Below are 23,191 nucleotides of genomic sequence, written 5' to 3'. Positions count from 1 at the left end.
ACACTAATATTACATATAACAACTATAATTTTACATATAACAAGTATATTTTACATATACTTGCTAAGAAATTATTGAAAACTAAGAATAATATTTTAGAAATAAAATTAACGTTAGATGATTCAGATGAATAAATATTAACTTAAATGAAAACGTGGTATTATTTTATTCACATTTTGTTACATACATAATAAAAATATATCGATATTGAAAACGTCACGTCACTAGAGAATTGCCATGTCGACCTGTCGTCTACATTAGGTACACCCGCCATCGTGATGTCACAACTGCGGGTGTACTGTTAACCAATATTAGTACCTTAGTACATTGTTTAACTACATTTGGTACCCCTTGTGTACCTCAAGAAACAAGTATTAAACCAATAAATTACGGTATACTTTCTGAGAAATTTCAACCAAAACTTGACATTTTGATATTCACCCAGTCACGTTCATAAAAAACGTACCTCGACATAACTCACGAGATATGGACTGAGATGCCTCCTTCAACTGGTAAACTTGAGTTGTCTGCTCTTGATAACTCGTTTCCTCGGTTACTTGGCAGGCACTGAAACATTAAAGGACATCCACGTAAACAGAAAGACACCTAGAGCCGTGATAGCCCAGTTGGTAAAACGCTTGACTCTCATTTTGAGGTCGTAGATCCGAATCCCAGCACAGGCCTAAACCAATAATTCGTCGAATTTGTTTTCAAATTCATGTTTGGATCGTAAATGATTATCACGTGCTCAGCGGTGAAGGAAATGCATTTAGGAGGTATGTGACCAAATCTAAATTGGGCTGGTTTTCCTTTCGCGGGTTTCCGGCCAAGTAGCTAATGCCATCTTCGGCAAACCTACAATAAGTCACGCCAAAAAAGCCTTCGCCGGTTGGAAGGTCAGACATGCAGTCGCTTCTGTGAAAAACCGGACCTGTCAAATCTTCAAGTTGGGTAAGCGGACCCTGTGAAAAACGGGATAACGCTAGCGGCTAGCGCTAATTCTCCCTAGGGAGATGATGACATGTAAATATAACATAAGCTCACGCCTATATCCCAAATATATATATATATATGGTGTAGTCAGGTACATCCATCGCAAGATGAACTAAGTACCCACACCTCACCGAGCTCTCTGTTAGACCAACGTGATAGGTAGCAGTATCGCCGTGAATAACAGTCGAGCCATCTGTGTTAGTGAAATCTACACCTTATAATATAATAAAAAAAAGAAAAGAAATAGAAGAGATTTTTATTTTTATTTATTTATTTAATAATTTATTATATTATAAGGTGTAGATTTCACTAACACAGATGGCTCGACTGTTATACACGGCGATACGATTATAATTATAAATTCTCTCTTCTTTTTCACAATTTATTTATCACTTACCAATTGGTTGTGGCTGGACAAACGCACACTTGGGCATCAACTATAAAAAAAAATAATTAACAGCCTTCATGGTTAGTTATACCTTTGGGATCACAATCTAGCGGTCCGGGTTCGATTCCCTTTATTTGGCTAGGAGATTGCAGGCTGATTCACCTGCTTGCGCTTCGGAAGACACGTTAAGCTGTTGTTCCCGGGCTAGTAGCCCAAACACCTACACCAATCTGCAGTGGAGCAGAGTGGAGTATGCTCCATACCCCCTACGGCTGATTGTGCCCAGCAGAGGGCCGCCGTACTCGTATATAGCTATTTATGTTAGGTAGGTATGTCACTTAATCAACATTTAAACTGGCAGATACAAATTAAATTATAATAAATAAATTAAATAAAATCGGAACACTTAAACGCGTAGTTGGACGTGACGAAGTTTCGTATGTTTCTGATTATGTGACAAATTGTATTATTATGATAAAATTGCGAATTGTTAATTAAATAAATTCTGCTTTAGTTTTATAGTTCAAACAACAACAACATAAGGTCACAAATATATCCCAATTGGGGTAGTCAGAGCTACATCCATCGCAAGACACAGACAGACAGTTCATTAATTATAAAAAAAACAACTTGCCTTTGTCTTTCTTATCTTTCTTATTTTTCTTTCTTTTCTTGCTCTCTTTCTGTTTGTGTTCCTGGATTCTCATTTTCTTCTTCTCTTTGTCCCTCCTCGTCTCTTTGCCACGACAACAGCAGAATATAGCAGCAAATGGATTTCTTAAAGTAAAGCGATACAAAACAAACTATTAAATACAAATTAGCAAGAACTAAAATTATTTCAAATTATATTATGATACCAACCTATGATGGTCTTTTTTCTTTTTCTTAGTGCTGAAAAAAAGAAAAAAAAAGTTTTTAAACTTAAAAATCTTATACATTATAAACTTACAATCATAATCCCTAATAGGGATGTTGGGGGATAGGGTAATCAGAAGATGTTTTGCATGTTAGAAAGGTTCAGATTCCCTGTGTCGGTTTTTACAAGCCCACCTTAATAGATGAATCTTCTTCCTCCATCGTGTGGGTTGTGAGGTGGATAACTCGTCAACCCTGGTGTCGAGGTTATTGTGGAGCCGTTAAAAGCCCCTGACTTGGCTCATATAACGAGTACAGCTAACTACTTGCTGTTGTTGGGTCATCGATTGAGGCAATCCCAATTGATTTCTTTCCTTATTATTATTGTTTTCTTTTTTTTTCACTCCTTTTTTGCTGCGGTTGGAACCGAAAATACCAGTTAAAATGTAATACATATATGTAAGAGGTGGATACTCCTGACACAGGTAAATTAATTTGCTACTAGGAGATCCCAATTTATTGTAATTAAGTATGTTTATTTGGTTTAAGCAATAAATATTTTTTCATTCTTCATTTTCATTTTTCATCAATCCCATAAGAATGGCCGACAAAGTGATTCCTGTAGTCAAGGCGGAGAAGGCTGAGGAGGAGGAGATGGTCGATCCTCAGACGGAACTCAGGGAAAGTTGTGCACAGAAGCCTGAGTTGCAGAGATTCTGGGACAAGTACCAAGAATGCAATGCTCGTGTCAGCTCCCGATCACAAACCGCGGAGACCTGTGAGGAGGAGCTCTTGACCATGTTGAAGTCCTTGACAAGTGTGTGAACAAGGACCTCTTCAAGAGGTTAAAGTAATCCTATAGATCATAATAGATTTTAATTGTCTGCCATCAAACGTTCCGGTTTTCAGTCAAACCTAGCAAAAGATGGAATTTAGTGTGCCTAGTAAATTATTTTACCATTTGTTTACCATTGCATAAATGATACATAAAGTTGTTTATTTGTAAATAAATAATTTTGAGGTTGAGGTACATACTTACATCAGAAAGTCGTAACCGGGAGTGAAATGTTACCTACTAAATAAAGATATTATTAAATTTGAATTGATATCTTACATCATTTCAGGGTCCGTCGAGACAGCTTGACATATAGGTTCGTTATCTGGAAACATGATGGCCTTCTCTTCGTATTCTTTTTTTTCTGTGGCATAAACGACAGCGCCTACATTGTGCTCTCGACCCCTAGTCGTTCTACTATGCGAGGCAGCTGTATAGAAGTACAATAATAATAGAAAGTAGTATTAAGGGTGTTAATCTTACTTTTTCAGACAATCAGGATGATTCAAGCCTGAAAAGTCCTTACCAAACAAAGGACAGTCTCACAAAGTGATTTCGACAATGTCCCCATCGGGAAAGTAAGAAAATTCCGTGCTTCGTAGGGCACGTTAAGCCGTTGGTCCCGGCTATTAGCCGTAAAAACACCTCCACCAACCCGCATTGGAGCAGCGTGGTGGAGTATGCTCCATACCCCCTCCGGTTGATTGAGGGGAGGCCTGTGCCCAGCAGTGGGGCGTATATAGGCTGTTTATGTTTATGTTATTAGGGGTGTTGGGACCCTCGCCATATCATTTTCGGCGACAATAGATGGCGTAAGTGTAACCACCATTCGGTGATCAAAATATATTTTTGTCATAGATAATCTAAGCTAAATGAGCTGTACACCTTTTTGCCACTACTTGAGGTCTAGACAACCTACAAACAATAAAAAAATATTATAAACTCTTTACACAAATAAAATTAAGCCTCAGAAAAATATTCTCTCTTGGTCTAGCTAGAGCCCTACCAGAATCCATTTCCTCGGCCTCCAACCAGTACTTAACCGCTGCTGCCCGGCATCAGGGGAAGAAAAAGATTAAGCAAGTAATTTATTTACGTTTTACACTCTTCTTCTATCGTGTGGGTTGTGGGGTGGAGTACCAACCCCATCAACCCTGGTGTCAAGGTTACAATTGAGCCGCCAAAGGCCCCTGACATGGCTCACACATGGCTCTAAGTACGCCATCTAGGTAACGCATAGGAAATAGACAAGGGTCCCTACACCATCAGTCCCTTCACAATCAGGTGATCGATCAGTTAACAGCCTAACAAATAAACTAGGGAACATAAAGTGACTTTTGTGAGATGTCCCCACTGGGATTCGAATCCGGGACCTCCGGATCGTTAGCCCAACCTTCGGCCACTGGACCGCGGAAGCTGTTGGTGTAGTGAACTTACTTGGGATCCTCGTATCAACTGCAGCTCCCTGGTCACCGCCAGCACGCACTTTTTTTTCTACCTGTAAAAAGATAGTAAACATTACTACTACTTGGCCAGAAAGGAGTTAGTGAGTATAACTACTATACTGTATACTATACTGTACTACTCTATACTGTTTTATTCGTATGTTTATGTCCTTTATACATATATGTTGTTGTGCAATAAAGTATTATTGATTGATTGATTGAACTATACTATGCAGGGTGTTAGTGACATCGTAACGAAAACTTTGAGGGATGATTCAGATCATGATTCTGAGTTGATATCAAGTGGAAATTTCCGTCGCAAAAGTATGGAACGGAAATAAAATAACACATTTTTTTTTATGGTTTTTGCGACAGGAAATTCCACTTGATATCAACTCAGAATCATGGTCTGAATCATCCCCCTCTGTATTCGTTACGTTGTCACTAACACCCATACCTACTTGTATGGCTATCTGTATGTACTTTTATGAGGTGTAAGTGACATCGTAACGAATACTGAGAGGGATGATTCAGCTGATTATTCTGAGTTAATATCAAGTGGAATTTTCCATCGCAAAAGTAGAGAATCGAAAAAATTTAAAAAAACTAAAAAATAATAATGAATTTTGCGACGGAAAATTCTGAGAGACTGGAGACCTTTAGGAGACCTCAACTCTTGTAACTTTGGTAAAAAAAAATTGTGTTATTTTAAATTATTTTCCGTTCCATACTTTTGCGACGGAAAATTCCACTTGATATCAACTCAGAATCATGGTCTGAATCATCCCCCTCGATATTCGTTACGATGTCACTAACACCCTGTATACCCTGCCTACCCGGGGATACTTTCTGTTACATTAGTGTAAAACTTTTTTGAAACAAAAAGTACAAGCTCCCGACGAAAAAAATTACAAATATTCTCACCCTGTATGTCCCTCGTTCTTCCGAATACATTTCATTTGCAAGCCTGGAAAAATCGAAATATACTTAATTACAGAAAAGGAATACATAAACAGCCTATATACGTCCCACTGCTGGGCACAGGCCTCCCCTCAATCAACCGGAGGGGGTATGGAGCATACTCCACCACGCTGCTCCAATGCGGGTTGGTGGAGGTGTTTTTACGGCTAATAGCCGGGACCAACGGCTTAACGTGCCCTCCGAAGCACGGAATCATCTTACTTTTTCGGAAAATCAGGTGATTCAAGCCTGAAAAGTCCTTACCAAACAAAGGACAGTCTCACAAAGTGATTTCGACAATGTCCCCATCGGGAATCGAACCCGGACCTCCAGATCGTGAGCCTAACGCTCTAACCACTAGACCACGGAGGCTGTTAAAGGAATAAGTGTCTCATAATAAATTAAGCGCATGGTATAGCGCAGGACAAGTTCTCATAAAAAAAAAACACGAAACATAAAAGTGGCGTTCTATGTTTAAGTGGAATTTAGAACTTATCATATTTATGTTATTGATGGGATTAGGCACAACGATATTGTCACGAGTACTAATATGTATACACTTCGAAACCATGTCACATTAACTTTTTTGACAAATTAAACCATAAGTCTCATTACATGTCAAATATAATAGTGCGACAGGGTTCTAAAGTGGATACATGATATTGGTTTTCGCAATACGGCGACGTTATTCATTGCATGTTGAATTAAATGTACAATTTTGAATACATACTCTAACTCCGCATCCTGATCAAAGTCCCGATGTCCCAGCGACCGAAAGTATTTCAGACTTCTCGGCATGCCGTAGTCAAATGATTGTGAACTGTCTACAAACGAGAGAAGGTATCATTGTCATCATAAATTTCCTTAGTCCTTAGTCCTCGTTGGCACTACCAATCAGCAATATAATTCTGTATATCTGACCCAAATACACTTCTCATCAAAAAAATCGAAACACCTTGCAAGTTTACGTTTTGTCAGGATTCTCATTCTTCATCAGAAAAATGTGTACATTTAGGAATAAATGTTAAATGTCGTTTAATAGTGAGTAATATGAGCTTATCAAACCTTAATGTTAATGATCTAAATTTAAATGAATTTTTCATAGGTTTCGTATTTTGTTAAATGAGTCATTTTTATTCCGTATGGAGTATAAAGGAAATGGATAAAACAACACACTTAAATGAAAAAAAAAAGCTAAAAAACGTTTATTTAATAACTTGTATTCCCTCCCCGAGCTCTAATTACTGCTTCCATACGGTTCTTCATCGATCGGATGAGAGTCACGATCACATGCTGTGGTATATTGTCCCATTCCTCTTGGATTGCATCTTGCAGCTGGCTAAGTGTTTCTGGGGCAGGATCTCTTGCTCGAATTCGTCTCTTTAATTCATCCCACAGATGTTCAATGGGATTCATGTCCGGGCTTCTTGCTGGCCATTCCATAATAGAGATATCGACTTCGTTAAGATAATCTCGTACGACGCCCGCGGTGTGAGCCCTAGCATTGTCGTGCATGAATATAAAGCCGTTGCCAATAAAATGTGCATAGGGCATCACATGAGGCTCGAGACACTCTTCGACGTACCGATGACAGTTTAGTGCAGGCAGACGTGGCCCAGACACGAAAGCAAGCTCTGTCTTACCGTCGGCGCTGATTCCTCCCCAAACCGTCCACGAACCGCCACCATAGCTGACCTTTTCTTCAATGCAGCATTGTGCATAGCGTTCTCCGTCTCTTCTGTAGACCTTGTTCCTTCCGTCGTTACCATACAGCATAATTTTACACTCATCAGAAAAGAGAACTTTGCTCCACTGTAGGTATGACCAATTTAGGTGCTCACGTGCAAAGTTAAGGCGCGCTCTTCGATGGTCTGCAGTTAATTTCGGCCCATTTGCTGGCTTATGCGGTACCAGTCCACGATCCTTCAACCTTCTTCTAATTGTAGAGTCACTTACAGCCACCCTTCGTACAACACGAAGCCGCTGCTGCAGTTGAAAAGCGTTAAGGCGTCGATTTCTTAAAGAAGTTGTTACAATAAATCGATCATCTCGCTCAGAAGTGACCCGATTCCTGCCAGATCCTGAACGGCGCGTGAAAAAACCAGTCTCCCGATAACGTTTATAGACTCTATGAACAGATGACAGGCTTAGATGCTGTCTTGCAGCCACAACACGCTGACTAAGGCCAGAATCCAGCAATGCCACAACTTGGGCGGCTTCTGTGGGCGAAGTATCCATACGTTTTAGAAAAAAAACCTTTTTTCAGACGTCCCAAAGTCACAGTATTGAAATAAAAAACAAAAAGTTTAAGGATAGGCGCCAATTTTTAGTTTTTAAACGCTAAATGTACTCCAACCCTAAACACACATTTGTCTCAAAACAGTGATTCATTTCGTTTATAAGATAAACAAATGAAATTCTAATTTTGAATTTAGAATTTTCGCTTATTACTGTAATGGCCAAACTGCCAGCTATACATTTATGTATTTTTTTTCATCGTATGAATTCTTTTTTGTGTTAAATTCGGACAGAAACAATGAAAACGGAAGTGTTTCGATTTTTTTGATGAGAAGTGTATAAAGCTACAATTATTTTTAAAGAGAAAATAGATAATTATCACGTTAAAATGTCTTTAGTGTCCAGTTTTTTTTTTTTGGCGGGGAACGTTGTCTGGTAAGTCCCTTATTGCTTTATTGCCTTATTAACCTTTTTAGTTTATTTATTCATTTAAACGTAGAACCCTTGCCTAGGGATACGGGTGAAGACCTCAACGGTTGCAGAGGCGAAGATGGGAGCCATCGGTACGGCAATGCAGGACGGAAGGGGCAAGTCACAGGGACTGTAACCTGGAACCTGACAGAGGGCAGCAGTAACTGCCATGCCAGTACTATTCAGAGGCGGAGGACAGGAGTCCTAGTATGGCTTTGTAATAGACTACTCTGGGCACCATACCACTTGCGTCAGACAGAGTACTGCGGGGCGGAAGGCAAGAGGGAAACCACTGCCTTATTTTTCCCTAAAAAGTAGCATGGAGAATGCTGCACCGACAAGAGCGTGGCTCTTAAATTGATGATGATTCTTTAAAAATAATAATGTGATATGGTGATGCATACGAAGTTCCATGTGTCGGTTCTTGGTTGACTCGTTGACTGAGCTCAAGACAGTCACCACATGCTCCCTGTCTCGATGAGACTCCACCGGGGATGACGTAACCATCTGCCTTTTCTTCTTTAGACTTTTGCGGACTTGAGAGAATTGAAAAAAAAAACGATGAAAGTAATCAATCATATGGAAATAATTACCATAGACAAAGCTAGTATCAATCGCCAACACGCAAACGAAGTTATTACTAATACAGCACTATTAATGTTCATTAATTTTGCTGCGTGCTGTTTTGATAGTCACGCGAAAGTAGTTGAGATTTTTTTCTATTAAAGATAGATAAATGATGGAATAAGTGTATTGTAAATGATAAAAAACTAAAATATTGACTGGAGACCTTTTGGAGACCTCAACTCTTGTAACTTTGGTACAACCATCTCTATGTCTTCATCGGAAATTATTTTTGTTATGCCTTCTTCTTTTTGCTGAAATTGCGAGAATCAATTATTTACCGTGGCTTAAAGAAGAAATTCGTCCTATAATTTATAGTTGTGGATCATTATTTGTTATTTTTTTCTTCTCTTTACCATACATATAAACAGCCTATATACGTCCCACTGTTGGGCACAGGCCTCCCCTCAATCAACCGAAGCATATTCCACCACGCTGCTCGACTGCGAGTTTGTGGAGGTATTTTTACGGCTAATGGCCGGGACCAACGGCTTCACGCGCCCTCCGAAGCACGGAATAATTTTACTTTTTCAGACAATCAGGTGATTCAGAAAAGTCCTTACCAAACAAAGCCACCTCTCTCTCTCTCTTTACCAATTCTTAAAATATAGACATTGGGCGTACAGTCATGAGCAATATCATGTGCCCACTTCAGAACCCTATCGCACTATCATATTTGACATTTACTGAGACTTACAGTTTAATTTGTCAAAAAAGTTAATGTGACATGGTTTCGAAGTGTAAACATATTAGTACTCGTGACCGTACTACAAACAAAAACACTGCTGTTATAATTTACATATATCACTTTTTTATAAAATATATATTTTTCAATAAATTTTGTGTTAATTTTGTAATCACCTAAATAGTTATTGTTCTTATTTTTTTCTGTTATACCTATATGTATTATACCTGTTGTTAGTTTTAGGTCTATCCTGTGTGTGCTGTTTATCTTGTGTGGGATATGATTTTATTGTAATGTATCATCTGTCTGTTCTATCTGTTATGTCCGTGTTATCTGTGGTGTCCTAAAATAATAAATGTACTTTTTATTTCTATAGCTTCTTACTTTCTTAGCAGGTTCGGTAGTTGTAACGGGCAGGTCATTCTGAATTTCTTTGCTAGGTTCTATACAAATATTAGCATTCAGTTTCGATTTTTTCAACTTTTTTTTCATCCAGTCTTGGTCATATAGATACGAAGAAATCCGATACATTCTAGTCGCTTCATGCTCTATTTTATCTTTATGTTTCTTCTTTTTATCTGCATCTTGGTCTTTTTTTCTCTTCTTATGGTTGGTCTTCTCGAATTCAATTGGTGCATCTTCTCTTTTGAAATAGTTTACAACGGTTGCTGCAGGCTCAAGTTTAACGTTTTTCCAATAATCAGAACACACTTTATAAAGCTTTATAACTGTGCGATTGGTTTTGTTCTCTGCGACACAATCTTCTTTACAATCGCCAAAGCCACTGTGTACTTTATCTTTATTCTTTTTTTGTTTAGGTTCCTTTTTTGGTTTGTTTTCGTCTTTCTTTTTTGTTTTACCTTTCTTTGCTTCTGTTTCTTTGTTATTTTTGCAGTTTTTATTCAAATTATTGTTTAATGTGATACTATCTCCGCTCGCATTTATTATTTGTCTAGTTAGGATTTGAATTTGTTTCGGTTTATTTATCTCAAAACGATTCTGCTGTATTTTTCTATGGCGAAGACAACGCCATAGCCTTATTATATTGCTTAATTTATTTGGACCTAAACGGCGTCTGCTTGTTTTATAGGAATGATTATTATTACGAGGTGAATTTATAGCTAAAACCCTTTTAGTTATATTCACGACCTTATTCGTCAATTTGGAGCAATTCGATTTTAACGAAGAACTGTGAGCAGGGTTTGTAAGATCTCTTTCATCGATATCTTCTTTTTTTCTTCTTTTTCTTAAACTTCCTTGTCTTTTCTTCAAAGAAAGTGACACGTTTACTAATAAAGGTTTACTGTTTTTGTTTCTACTGTACCGGTTTGGATGCCTTCTAGTTAAAGAATATCTTCGCATATTTTTGAATCGCTGTATTAGTTTCACTATTGGTTTCTCAATTTTCGAGTACTCTTTTACCGTTTTAGTATGATCTCCCCACTGTTTAGTGCTACTAGTTTTGTTCATTTGTATTCTTGTGGAAAAATCGCTATCCTTGCTATAATTTGCAGCACTTTTATGCATTAAAACTTTCAAATCTGTGTTCGTATTATAAATGTTAACATTTTCGTAAAGATTGCAGCGTTTGCAAGATTCAAAACAAATAAGACATTGTGTATCTTGTCCTAAAGACATTATTACTTTGCGGCGTTCGTCTTCAAAGTCTAGTTTTGAGTATTTTCTATGACGTGCTATAAGCGCTTTGCTTATGTTCTTTAAACTTGGCAACTCCTGAGCTGTTTCTTTATCATGATCATCATGAATGTCTTGTTTAGAAGTTCCTTTTTCTAAATCGCTATCTCTGTTCTCTTTTGGGAAAAAGAACCATTTTCTTTTTCTGGTAACATCATTCCTGGGTATAAATCCATCATCAAAATCTGTTGCGAAACTATGGTCAAGATTGTCCTGTGTAAAAAATAGTAAAAAATAACATGTTTATTGCCTCATATTGCTAATATTATTTGTAAAGGTATTAAACTTACGTCAGCCAAGGATGAGTCTCCTGGGAACGGATCATCATCATCGTCGTCACCATCATCATCTTCACCTTCATCGATGTCATCCTCATCAGAAGAATCTCTGTTCAAAATAAAGTTAGAAAGCTAGCAGCTATTGTGATTTTTTTTAATCTGTCTCTGTGTCATCTCATTCAATGTAGTAAATAACGGAAATTACTTCAGTAACTGACACAAAGCGGACGATGGTTCATTTCATCGCGTACAGCGTGATATACGGGCTTCATGCTATGGTCGACTTTACTTTGATTGAGTATAACGGCCAGTTCAACAAATATTTCAGATACGTCGTTTTGTGATATTACCAAAAAATATGTTCAAAATAAACGCTTTATGTCAGATACGTCGTTTAGTGAAATCACCGACAAAATATTGCTCACTTCTCCAAACTGACGTCGCTCATGTCGCCGTAGTCAGCTGGAGACATGCATATGGTGCACATCTCTCCAATGTCTGAGAAACACTTCCTACAGAACGTCCCTGGACAACTTGGGGTGCCACAACTAGAAAAGGAAAAAAGAAATGAAAATAACAAAACGAAATCAATAAAAAGCATCATCTTTTTCCATATTTTCTCACCGTTCAAACCTTCCCTGGACTACGACAAACATTTCAAAATCAAAATCAACCAAATCGGCCCAGCCGTTCTCAAGTTTTAGCAAGACAAACTAACAGGAATCGATTTTTATTTTTATATAGGTACTTATAAAAAAATAAGACAAAAAAAATTGGATGCGTGGTCGTGGGCTTCAAAGAGTCTAGTCAATTTGCAATTGCTTAAGCAACAATTAGCCAAATAAAAATGGGTTAGGTAAGCTGACCTCATGAAAGCGGAATAATGCTAGGGAGATGATGAAATAGAGAACTTTTTAATGCAATGGTACACATTTCACTATCGCATCTACATATTTCTCATACGACAACTTTTTAAAGTGCAGCAAGAATTTTACATTCAAAGATACGATTTTTTGAAAACAAATCAAAACTTTAAAAGCAAATAATTTACTTTGATTACGTACACAATAATTCAAAAAATGTCTTGTAGCTACAGCTATAAAAAAACTGAATGGATTAGAAAAAATCGTTAAAATTCATCATCGCCCTAACATTATCCCTTTTGCACGGAGTCTGTTTACATAACCTAATGAGCTGACAGGTCCGGTTTTTCAGAAGCGACTGGCTAGCTGTCTGACCTTAAAAAAATGTTAAAATAAAAAAAATAAAAAAAAACTTAGCAACTCTAAGGATTTTTTAAAACTAAATAATCAAATTGGTTGTTTAGGCCAGTTATCAAAATCAAAAGAGATTTTATTGCAATTGTATCTTCCAAATACGATTCATTGGTTATGGAACACTATATATTCACTACCAACCTGACAAGGGCATAGTCACATTCATTGCAGGGTTCCCCAATGCCACACAGGAAGCAATGAGGGTCGTCTGGGGTCACACCCAGGAGGCGTCTCAGCCAAAAAAACCTGAAAGATATGGAATATTACCACATTTTTTGACGTGACTTGTAGATTTGTCACAAATGGCATTATTTTTTATGCATTTATAAGTAAAATTATGCGAGCCACTGGATGCGGGCAGCGCAGGATCGGTCGTCGTGGAGATCCTTGGGGGAGGCCTATGCCCAGCAGTGGGCGTCGTACGGCTGATGATGATGATGATGATGCGTAAAAACGTTGCGTCATTATTATATCGAGTGCGGTGGAGCGGGAATAGTGTCCTAAGGATGCTTGGGGATAGATGGGACTCTGCTCTGCTCGGTAGGTTAATCGAACTACATGTCACTAAAAGTCGGTGAGGCTACGGAGTGGTGCCGGTCCCACTAACCTAAATATTTATTTTGTAATTTTTTTTACCTACCTAGTTAATTATAATTACTAACATAGTTTTAAGGGCATTGTTGATTGATTTTATTTTTTTATTTATTTTATTTTATTAACTACTTTGCTGGACAAATGGAGAGCGGTGACGACTTTTACCTGGTATAAAAGACAACAGGTCTAAGGGTGCGCAATTGGGTGCGAACCTTGGTTCAGAGCGTCGTCTGAGAGGATTACATTTTAAAAAAATAATCGACTCTCGGGCGTCAATAGCGAAATAAATCATCATCATGTCGTCCAAACCGTATCCGGCGACGGCGACTCCTAAATATCTATCCCGGGTCGTTGTTGTGGTGGTTGTTGTGGTTGTTGCTTTGCGTCGAGATCTTGTAAACGCTTTTCTTCAAATAAATTTACGCTATTGTGAACGATGCGACGCCATTCCGGTCTAAGACGAGCACGATCCTCCCAACTAACAGTTGGTATCTCACATGCAACGAGATTGCGTTTAAGCACGTCTTTGTAACGCAGATATTGCCCACCATGTTTTCGCGTTAGCGAAATAAATGTTGAAGGAGGGAAATCGTTGACCACGATCCCGAAGTGTTTGTTGTCGCGAGCTAATTGGCCGCCTCTATGGCTAGAGTAATCGGCTCGTCAGGTATATTAATTACGCCCTGTACACTTTTCAGTACCGTCCCCGGGTGGAATGTATTCGGAAGCTGTACTGTGTGCTGTGCTTTGCTTGCAATAAAACTGTATTCGCTATTGTATTCTGTGTTAATGTTGACTCTTCTACTCACGGTATATGAGAGTTGAGCCAACGACGAATCGTATACTGTTCCTCCGTCAGATATTTGTACTGTCGATGCAGCTTCCTTCTAGCAAACTTCATGAAACATCCTGAAACATCCGCATAACGACTTATATTCTGATTTGATATCTGAATTTAATAAGATTTTTGTTGATTTCTTTTATCTGAGCAATCAATCAAGCATGTTGATGCGGTGACCTAAAATTTTATTTTTAAATCTCAAGCTGACGTTTAGAAAAGGGAGCGGCCCAAAGAGTCGGCGGCCGGTTGACCGGGAATTAAAAACTCTCGGCATGTCATGGGAGCAAGCTATAGAGGCCGCAAAAGAAGCAAGGAGTAGAAATCTGTTATTTGAGCCCTACATCCCAACAGGGGATAAAAGGATTAGAAGAAGAGAGAAGTTAGAAAAAGCTGACATACAGTGTTAATAAAAACCATAAAAGTCCTTTAAATATACATCAAGTTAAAGTCGTAGGAAAAAAGTCCTTTTAAGCCAAATCTCATTTTTTAAGTATTGTGTCCGGAAATTCTCAATTAAAAAGTATACTTCGCTTCAAAATACTTTTTTTTTTATTTTTACATTCAATTTAAAGCAAGCTTTTAAAATAATACAAACACACCTCTAGTCCTTTGTATATGGTTGTACAGCCAAACAGCTCTGGCCTTTGCTCTCTCGGGGCTGTAGAGGCCCATGATGACGTGACGAAGTCGAAGACCATAGGGCTCGAACAGGGCGAAGAACCATAACAGGAAGATGAGGATCCCTAGAACATATCTCAAGCTGTACGTCCAGTTGGGCTAAATCAGAACAGACGAACTTTATCTAGCGTCGGTATTGAAGTAGCAATGTTTGGTACGGATTTGACGATCTAGTGAACTCAGTTCTACCAGGACTTAAAATAGAACATTACGTAGTACTACCAAGCATCGTAGTAGTACGAAGAAGAAAATTTATTTTTTTATTTAATTTATTTAATTCAATTTTTATATATATAAATTTACCCCCCATAGGACCCCTGGCAGTACCACTGGTAGTACCAATGGTATTACCACTGGTAGTACCACTAGTAGTCTCTCTCTATTTAAAAGCTGCGCTCTTGTCGGTGGAGTAAACGCCATTCGACTCTTCTTCCCGCCAAAACCTTCACCTCCCGATACGACACGTCCTGCACCTTCTCTTTTAATTGTTTCATAAATGTTCACTACCACTAGTAGTACTACGAGCAAAAAAATCCTGATGCTCCATTATCTTTGTACCCAAAGGTTGTCTGGATATAAGCAATAAAGCCGCCTGTTGTGCCTTTCTCTATCTATTCTTCTTATTTCTGTATCTTGTGTCCGTTCTGCTCAATTAAGTATATTATTTATCTTATCTGTAACCTATCACTCATATTGTATCTAATTATGCTCAAGTGGTCACGCAGCTTTTAAATGACCCATACTACAAAAACTAGTAATAATGTGTACGACGTTTGACCGCTTTTATTGATGACGTCACATGACAGTATTTACAAACTCCAAAGAAAACTCACCAAAAAATGATAATGAAATCTAAGGTTAAACTAGAACTAATAGGCAGTCAATCATAGAGCAATCTTCAAAGTCAAAGTCAAAGTATTTATTGCACACCAAACACATCAAACTGACATTAAAACTTTAGGTCTTAAAATATGCTTCCATTGCTTACCGATCTGAATGTACCGCTGGAAGTCGGGTGGAGATGGGTTAGGGAGACAGGTTACTGGAGACGGCAGGTGGGAGTCTAGAGGAAGACTAATTGACCCCACTAGAGACCTCAATATTTTGGAGATCAATCCTGAACCAGACACATAGACGCCTGCATTAGGAACCCCAGCTGAAACAAATGTATGTACTTACATTCTGAAAATAGGCCTTGCCAATATGGTATTTGACTGGGTCAAAGATAAATTATAAAATATTAATCTAAAACTAGAAGCCAGTCTAATATGATCACCACCTGATCTTAATATTATTATAATTGTTAATCTGTTACCTATGATAATCGACGAATCTGCAGTACGGTCACGAGCATTAATATGTATACACTTTGGTACCATGTCACATTCAATTTTTTGACAAATTGAACTGTAAGTCTCACTACATGTCAAATATGTTAGTGCGACAGAGTCCTAAAGTGGATACATTATATTGCTCATGACTGTACATGGTAAAACTTTTTAAGTTTGTGATGTACTTACTGGAATAAATATTGATAATGTAACATTTTACTTTTCGATTTATTTTCAAATTTAATGAATTAAGTAATAATGAGTAGGACGTTTGACCATTTTTATTGATGACGTCACAAGACTATTTCCATACCTACAAACTTTCGTTTTGACGTTTCGTAAAAAGCACCTCTTTTTTCAAGAAATCTCGAAAAAAAATCACGAGCCTTTTTAGGATATAAGACTGAGCTCACGTGGTGTCGGTGTCTGAAACCGGCCATGGTAGCGTATGGTCATCAGCACCCAGTACAGGCTGTAGTCGGCTACCATGTGGATCATCAGCTTGAACGTCGTGATGATCATCGTCACCACAGACCGGCTGAGGTGCACCTTCTCCGATGACACTAGGCGGAATGAAGTTGTCTGGAAACGGTGACATATTAGACTAGGTTCATCCAATGATGGCTTATAGTATAAGTAAATATATATCAGCGTCAGGAAAACAAAAATTCGACGAATTGAGGAACACCTTTTATGAAGTCGGGTGAAAATAAATGTTTCACACTTGTTTCATTAATGACGAACAATTAAACAGCAAGAAATTAAAGAAGATTGCACTTCTCCTATCGACGTTCAAAAAATGTCACAGCCAGCAATGGCCCGTTCAAAGGAATATTCCCAGTTCGTCTTTTAAAAAAAATTAGTTTGTTGTGTAAACTTCGTTAGCGCGTTTCAGGGCTGCATTATTGACTGGTGGCGCCATCTGTTGAATGTGGGCGGTACTAGCTGGTCAACTAGTTAGGTGCGCAATGTAATGTCGTTGTACTCACTTTGATGTATTTCCCGTCTTCCCTCCTGTTTAGGGGCAGCACCGTCGCCTTTCCTTGTCGAAGCCTCTTCAAATCCAAATCTCGCAGCTCCTTCGTCACATAGCGGTTGTCAAAACGAGATCTCGTTTCGAACATGTGCTGGTAGTGTTTCGCTCTGGAATTATAAAACACGTTACTAACTGTCCGCCCGCGACGCTGTCCGAGAATTTCATGCTTCGGACGGAAATACTCGTAAATAAAATAAATTATTTCAGGCAATGCCCATATAAAGTTAAATCACACAGACAAACACAATTATGTAATAGTGCAATTTTGCACACAGTAAAAATTGCAAAGTTTCATACAAAACTTCAGGCCCTTTTTTAACTCTTAAGGGAATGAATTGACAAAAATACCTTACTCAGGAATCTAAGTCCTGAAACTCATGAAATGTACGGTTAATTAAGGAATATTTATGCGAAACTCCATGATTGTAACTTTAAAAATAACCTTTCCCATTCTGTTTTACCCCCTTATAATACCTAGCGTCCTAAAAGGAAATCCCATGCAAAATTTGTGACTCCACTTGTAGTTTCTGAAATTTAGTTATGAGTGAGTCAGTCAGTCAGTGACCTTTAACTAGGGTATAATAGCCTGTATAAAAAGTAGAAAAAGGTGGAAGGGAGTAGAGAAAAAAAGAGAGAGAGAAAATAGCAAATTAGTTATTAGTTAACGAGAGTAGAAATCAGTTACAGGAAGAGTTATAACTACCTGAATATGATAAGCAGCAGGGACAAGCTGGTGACACACGAGCTCCAAGAGAGCCAAGTCAGCAACGGATCAGCTCTGTTACGGATCTCGGTCACGATGCCTGCAGCCACCTAAAAAATTGAGTTGCTTATTATTTAGAGGATACTCATAAATACATAAATGCAGCTTAAAGGCGATGCCATACTGTGAATGCTGTCAACCGGGTCAAACCCTATTTCTCATAGTGCACGAGATCCCCCTACACCGGTTCCAATGTGGTAGGTATAGCCGAGCTGCAGCACCCGTCTAAGTCCCGTTGTCACAAAGTCCGCTTCACTGACTAATTTAAGCGCCACGCTCTTGTCGGTGTAGCATTCTTCTCGATGCTACTTTTTAGACAAACCCAGGGCAGTGGTTTCCCTCTTGCCTTCTGACCCGCAGTACTCTGTCTGACGCGAGTGGGATGCAGAGTAGTCTATTTCAAAACTGTACTAGGACTCCTGTCCTCCGCCTTTGAATAGTACTGACAGCCCTCTGTCAGGTCCAGGTTACAGTCCCTGTGACTTGCCCCTTCCTTCCTGCATTGCCATACCGATGGCTCCCGTCTCTGCCTCTGCAACTGTTGAGGTCTTCACCCGTATCCCTGGGCAAGGGTTCTACGTTATACCCCGTAAGTCTGCGTTTCTATCCGAACTCAGCCACCATCTCACTCCGGCCTACTGAAGTAAGAGGCGCCCACCCCAAATTCTGATTACTTAGACAGATCTATAACTAACGAAAAACATTTTCTTTTTTCTAAACTTATTTATAAATTTTAATCAGGTAAAACGTTATAATAAGTCCGACATATTATCACGTTTTTCTATGACGTCGTGTGCTTTTTCATACAAATTCCTTAGTAGTTTCGTGTTTTGACGAACTCGTATAGTAAAAAGTAACTGATTTGGCTAGTTGGAAACTAGCCTATTTTGGCCAACCCTACTATCAAACTTCGGTTTACATACCGCTTTCGTAATTTTATTTATGAGTATGTTACTAATAAAAACATTAACCTGGCTGGCGGAGCGGCTAGCGTTGCTGCTTAGCGAGTACGAATGATGGAACTGTACATCTACTTGTAGGATTGAGTTGATCCGATCAGAGAATTTCTTAAGATCTGTGAAAGAAAAATATTTATATCACGTGATCACCAGGTATGTGCCCAGGTAGGAGCCGTGGTAGCCCATTTGGTAGGGGGTGGTGGTGGTGATAAGGTAGTGGTCCTAAGGTGGATAAACCGTATGATTATAGGGGATTTTGAATTTGAATTTGATCAGCCTATCGCTCTTACAGATGATCCATCATGTTCGACAGGACGCTGTCCCTTCGTCGCCTTTTACGACATGCACGGGAAGATAGGCAGCTGAACGCATTCTATCCTGATATGGTGTCCAGGGTTTCTGCCAGGTTATTCGCAACGGACTCGCCCCCTATTACTTGGGACTTGGGACTTAAATGCAGTCCAAACTTTTTACTTACTCTTACTGACAACCCCGAGGACGTTGTTGTTGGCGTATTCGATGACGTAACAGAACCCTTTCATAGGTTGCACTGGCCAGCAGACCGCGTTGGCCACTTTAGCCACACTGCAGAGCCACGAGTAATCAGGACCGAGGTATGCCTGGCATCCCCAAAGAGATTCCCCTATGGCTTTTTGGCAGCGGTCGTATGGCGTGCCAAGCCTCCTGTTGCAGCATTCCGCCGCTGAATTCAACCAGGCGAAGCTTGATTGGAGCGAGGCAGCTGGAAAGACCAATAGCCACCTTAAAATAGGGTTGCCATCCGTCCGGGTTTCCCCGGATTTGTCCTAGTTTGTTCATCCGGGGAGCGTCCGGGAAAGGTTTCATTTGAATACCGGGTTTTAAAAATTCAAATTCAAAAATATCTTTATTCAGTAGGTAACATAGTTACACTTTGAATCGTCATTTTTTACATAATGGACGTCTCATCCGCCTAAAACTACTGCAGCTTCTCACAACCTGTTTAGCCGGGGGAAAGAAGCTGCAAGAAAAACCGAGTAGAAATATCTTGATACCTATATTGCTTCTCTTTACTTTGATCAGAACAATAATGGGTGGAAGATGTGTTGTGCTTGGGTGTAATAAATAACAAGGGTCATCGTTTATACCCAAAAACAAAGTTTATGTATGAGTTTATGTATGTATGTATTTAGATAAATTTCATCAAACGATCTCACCCAAACTCATCACCATACGATTTAATACGACTACCATGTGTTTCAGCTTCTTAGCCAAAAGTTTCACGCTATCGACTATCAACCTTATGTTGTCTTTCATAGAGTTGAAAGGTTTCTTCACGCAGTCGTTGATTTGACGCATGCTGGTTTTAACTTGTTCCTGAAAAGTTAAATGAATCTTAACAAAACCTTCTGTTTTATGTCTTTATATATTATTTGCATGGATCTCGTATAACAAACCCCCCGATACCGACCCCGCCGGCGTGGTCGACGATTTCCCTCAGTCAACGCTTATCGCTCCCATAATTAAATAATTAATCGACTCTAGTGGGTCGAAATGTTTTTTTCTCTCAGACGACGCCCTGAGCTGAGGTTCAGGCCAAACTAGGCACCCTCAGGGCTGTTGTCCTAAACGTCGTACCGGGTGAGAGCCTTCAGCGCTCCCCATTTGTCCGGCCAAATAGTTAATGCCATCTGCGACAAATCTACAATAAGTCTCTAAAAAAAAACGTATAACAAAATAGAACAATACAGTACAAAAACGCTTTATTGCACATATAAACACAACACTAAAAACAATTACAAATGTGACAGGAGAAGTACAATCGGCGGCCTTAAAAAAAACAAAAAAATTATATTTAAAAAAATATTTAAAATAGACAACCAATCTTTGCGGATGCGGCGAACAGTAATTGCCCCCTTCTTCTCTTCTTCTATCGTGTGGGTTGTGAGGTGGAGTTCCAACCCCATCAACCCTGGTGTCAGGGTTACTATTGAGCCGCCAAAGGCCCCTGAAATGGCTCCTGTAACGACTACTTACTTACATCAGTAAGTAGTAACCGGGACCAACGGCTGAATGTGCCTTTCGAAGCACGGATCATCTTACTTTCGGATAATCTGGCGATCAGCCAGTAATGTCCTTACCAAACTAGGGACCACAAAGTAATTTTTGGGATATGTCCCCACCGGGAATCGAACCCGGGATTTCCGGATCGTGAGCCCAACGCTCAACCACTGGACCATGGAGCTCGTTGCCCCTGAGGCCGGGTTAATGGTCTTGTATGAAACCAAAACCAGTCAGGTAAGTACCGATGTTAAATCCTTCACCTTACCTGCCCACACGCCAGCGATTCAGACAAGACTTCTGAGTTCTTCAGCGTATTGGTAGCGGGTCCCGTGAGGATCAGCACTAACACGTAGCATGTCAGGGTATACCTGCCTACCCGGGAGAAGAACTGAGGGATGAGGAGGAAGACCAGGCATCTGGGGAGGGGAAGTTACTTAGAAGAGAGCGCCGGTTCCAACCCCGGTACCGGACTTGTACCAATGAGTTATTAATTTATCTTAAGTGCAGCTTTCACTAACACAGTTGGCTCGACCATAAAAACGGCGATACGGCTCACCACCTACCATGTACAGTCATGATCAATATAATGTACCCACTATAGGACTCTGTCGCACTAACATATTTGACATTTAGTGCGACTTTCAGTTCAATTTATCAAAAAAGTTAATGTGACATGGTACCAAAGCGTATACATATTAATGCTCGTGACCGTAGATAGGTCTTAAACTCGGTGAGGTGTGGGTACTTAGTTCATCTAGCGATCACCTTTTGAAAAGCACCTCTTCTGTAGCATATAATATCGGAATAGGTGTCTAATTAAGTCCCATGAAATAGCGGGCGAGCCTATTGCCAATACATAACATAAAACATAAACAGCCTATATACGTTCCACTGCTAGGCAAAGGCCGCCCCTCAAATCAACCGGAGGGGGTAAGGAGCATACTCCACCACGCTACTTCACTGCGGGTTGGTGGAGGTGTTTTTACGGCTAATAGCCGGGACCGACGGTTTAACCGAATTATCTTACTTTTTCAGACAAGAAGGCAGGGGTTTTTTTATTGTCATATCAGGTGTCTCCAACATAACTTACAAGGATTATGAAATACCTGACTCTATAACTGAAAGCCAATCCAAGAGTGAGCAGGACGCCGATAATAGAGCTCATAATCGTCGCGTAAATGAGAGAGATAGACAATTGGAAAACGAAGAACATGAAGCAAAGGTAAGTCATAATTATGCCACCCACAAATCCAATCACACTTTTCAGTACAAAGTTGGGAAATGTCTGATCCGTTCGGAGGTAGTAGAAAAAGTTATACACTTTTGAGCCTTTAGGGTAATAGCGTAAAAATGCTTTAGATAACCGCTTTTTTGTATTTAGGTTTATATGACACCATTTTTGGTACAATGTTTTCTTTGGATTTTGCGCGTTATTTATCCTAATAGAATTCAATTTCTCCTTTTCGTAGTTCAAACGATATTTTTCTATTGTTCTGGCCTTCCATAATAGAGCGAGATAGGCCATTTTATTATTATAAATTAATGTATCTCCGTCCACAAGCGTTGTTTGCTGTTTTCTCCATTATTTCGCTTTGAAATGCGATAAATATTTATAATAAAACATTTCGATCTGCCTGCTAGAAGAATGATTGACATACAAAAGACATATTTTTATTTTTCTAAAATCTTATTCTTAAATACCAAAAAGAATACATAGGTGCGCAAAATCAGAACAAAATTTTATTTTAATTAATTCAATAAAAAAGTTTGACTGTTCAGTAGGCCGTATTTGATATAAAAAAGTGCTAAGCCTTTTATTAAAGAAAAGTAAATAGATTTCTTTTTTGGAATTTAAAAGGCTATTGTATTATTTTTATTGGAAGAAGCTGACAATCCTACTCCATTTAAAATAAAACAGATAATCTCCTTTGGATGGCTGTTGTTTAAGTAAGTTATCTAACTTCAGCTGTAAGTTAGTAAACAAAGTTCAGTTTTTTAAAGATTTCTTTATTTTTTTGCAAGTTTTCGATCACATTGGCTTATTTTAATTCAACATGAAATACCAAAGAAACAACATCGACTAAACAAGCTCCTACAATAAAAATACGACCGCCCGGTGAAACTCCTTGCAACATCATTGCTTTAATAAACTCAACAGGCGTCTGGATAAACTGCTGCATGGAGACGTTATAAAATCATAAA

General features: G+C 39.0%; 2 protein-coding genes and 1 pseudogene across 2 annotated transcripts in view; 1 reads left to right on the top strand and 2 right to left on the bottom strand.

Moving 5' to 3' along the window:
* Window positions 1-23,191, bottom strand: part of LOC126376935 (uncharacterized) — a 227,877-nt gene that overhangs the window by 14,477 nt on the left and 190,209 nt on the right. Inside the window, exons 2-8 of the mRNA XM_050024483.1 lie at window positions 5,441-5,483; window positions 4,509-4,569; window positions 3,351-3,501; window positions 2,243-2,272; window positions 2,016-2,158; window positions 1,391-1,430; window positions 467-567 (exon numbers count right to left, since the gene is read on the bottom strand). Of these exons, the coding sequence (XP_049880440.1) occupies window positions 467-567; window positions 1,391-1,430; window positions 2,016-2,158; window positions 2,243-2,272; window positions 3,351-3,501; window positions 4,509-4,569; window positions 5,441-5,470 (556 nt within the window). The 5' untranslated portion in view covers window positions 5,471-5,483. The remainder of the gene's footprint in view (window positions 1-466; window positions 568-1,390; window positions 1,431-2,015; window positions 2,159-2,242; window positions 2,273-3,350; window positions 3,502-4,508; window positions 4,570-5,440; window positions 5,484-23,191) is intronic.
* On the top strand, window positions 2,830-3,260 carry LOC126377259 (cytochrome b-c1 complex subunit 6, mitochondrial-like; annotated as a pseudogene).
* On the bottom strand, window positions 8,956-22,514 carry LOC126376934 (DC-STAMP domain-containing protein 2-like). Its single transcript, XM_050024482.1, has 15 exons — window positions 22,096-22,514; window positions 21,255-21,405; window positions 20,143-20,302; window positions 19,425-19,688; window positions 18,959-19,062; window positions 17,928-18,037; window positions 17,178-17,331; window positions 16,602-16,770; window positions 15,846-16,013; window positions 14,779-14,922; window positions 14,148-14,247; window positions 11,893-12,015; window positions 11,480-11,576; window positions 11,139-11,402; window positions 8,956-9,063 (listed from the first exon to the last, which is right to left on the bottom strand). The coding sequence occupies exons 1-15, from the start codon at window positions 22,512-22,514 to the stop codon at window positions 8,956-8,958; spliced, it is 2,535 nt and encodes an 844-aa protein (XP_049880439.1).

The sequence above is a fragment of the Pectinophora gossypiella genome, chromosome 22 (assembly GCF_024362695.1).
Source record: "Pectinophora gossypiella chromosome 22, ilPecGoss1.1, whole genome shotgun sequence".
NCBI lineage: Eukaryota > Metazoa > Arthropoda > Insecta > Lepidoptera > Gelechiidae > Pectinophora > Pectinophora gossypiella.
Note: the sequence above shows the minus strand (reverse complement) of the source record. Positions and strands in the feature narration are given on the sequence as shown.

What these genes read in the sequence shown, in the direction of transcription:
- LOC126376934 (XM_050024482.1), bottom strand. Translation starts at nt 22,514, where the DNA reads ATGGCCTATCTCGCTCTATTATGGAAGGCCAGAACAATAGAAAAATAT. An exon ending in GTTTCAGACACCGACACCAC is followed by an intron (nt 16,014 to 16,601) that starts GTGAGCTCAGTC and finishes CATTTGTTTCAG; the next exon opens with CTGGGGTTCCTAATGCAGGC. An exon ending in AGCGACGTCAGTTTGGAGAA is followed by an intron (nt 11,577 to 11,892) that starts GTGAGCAATATT and finishes TATTTTGAACAG; the next exon opens with AGATTCTTCTGATGAGGATG.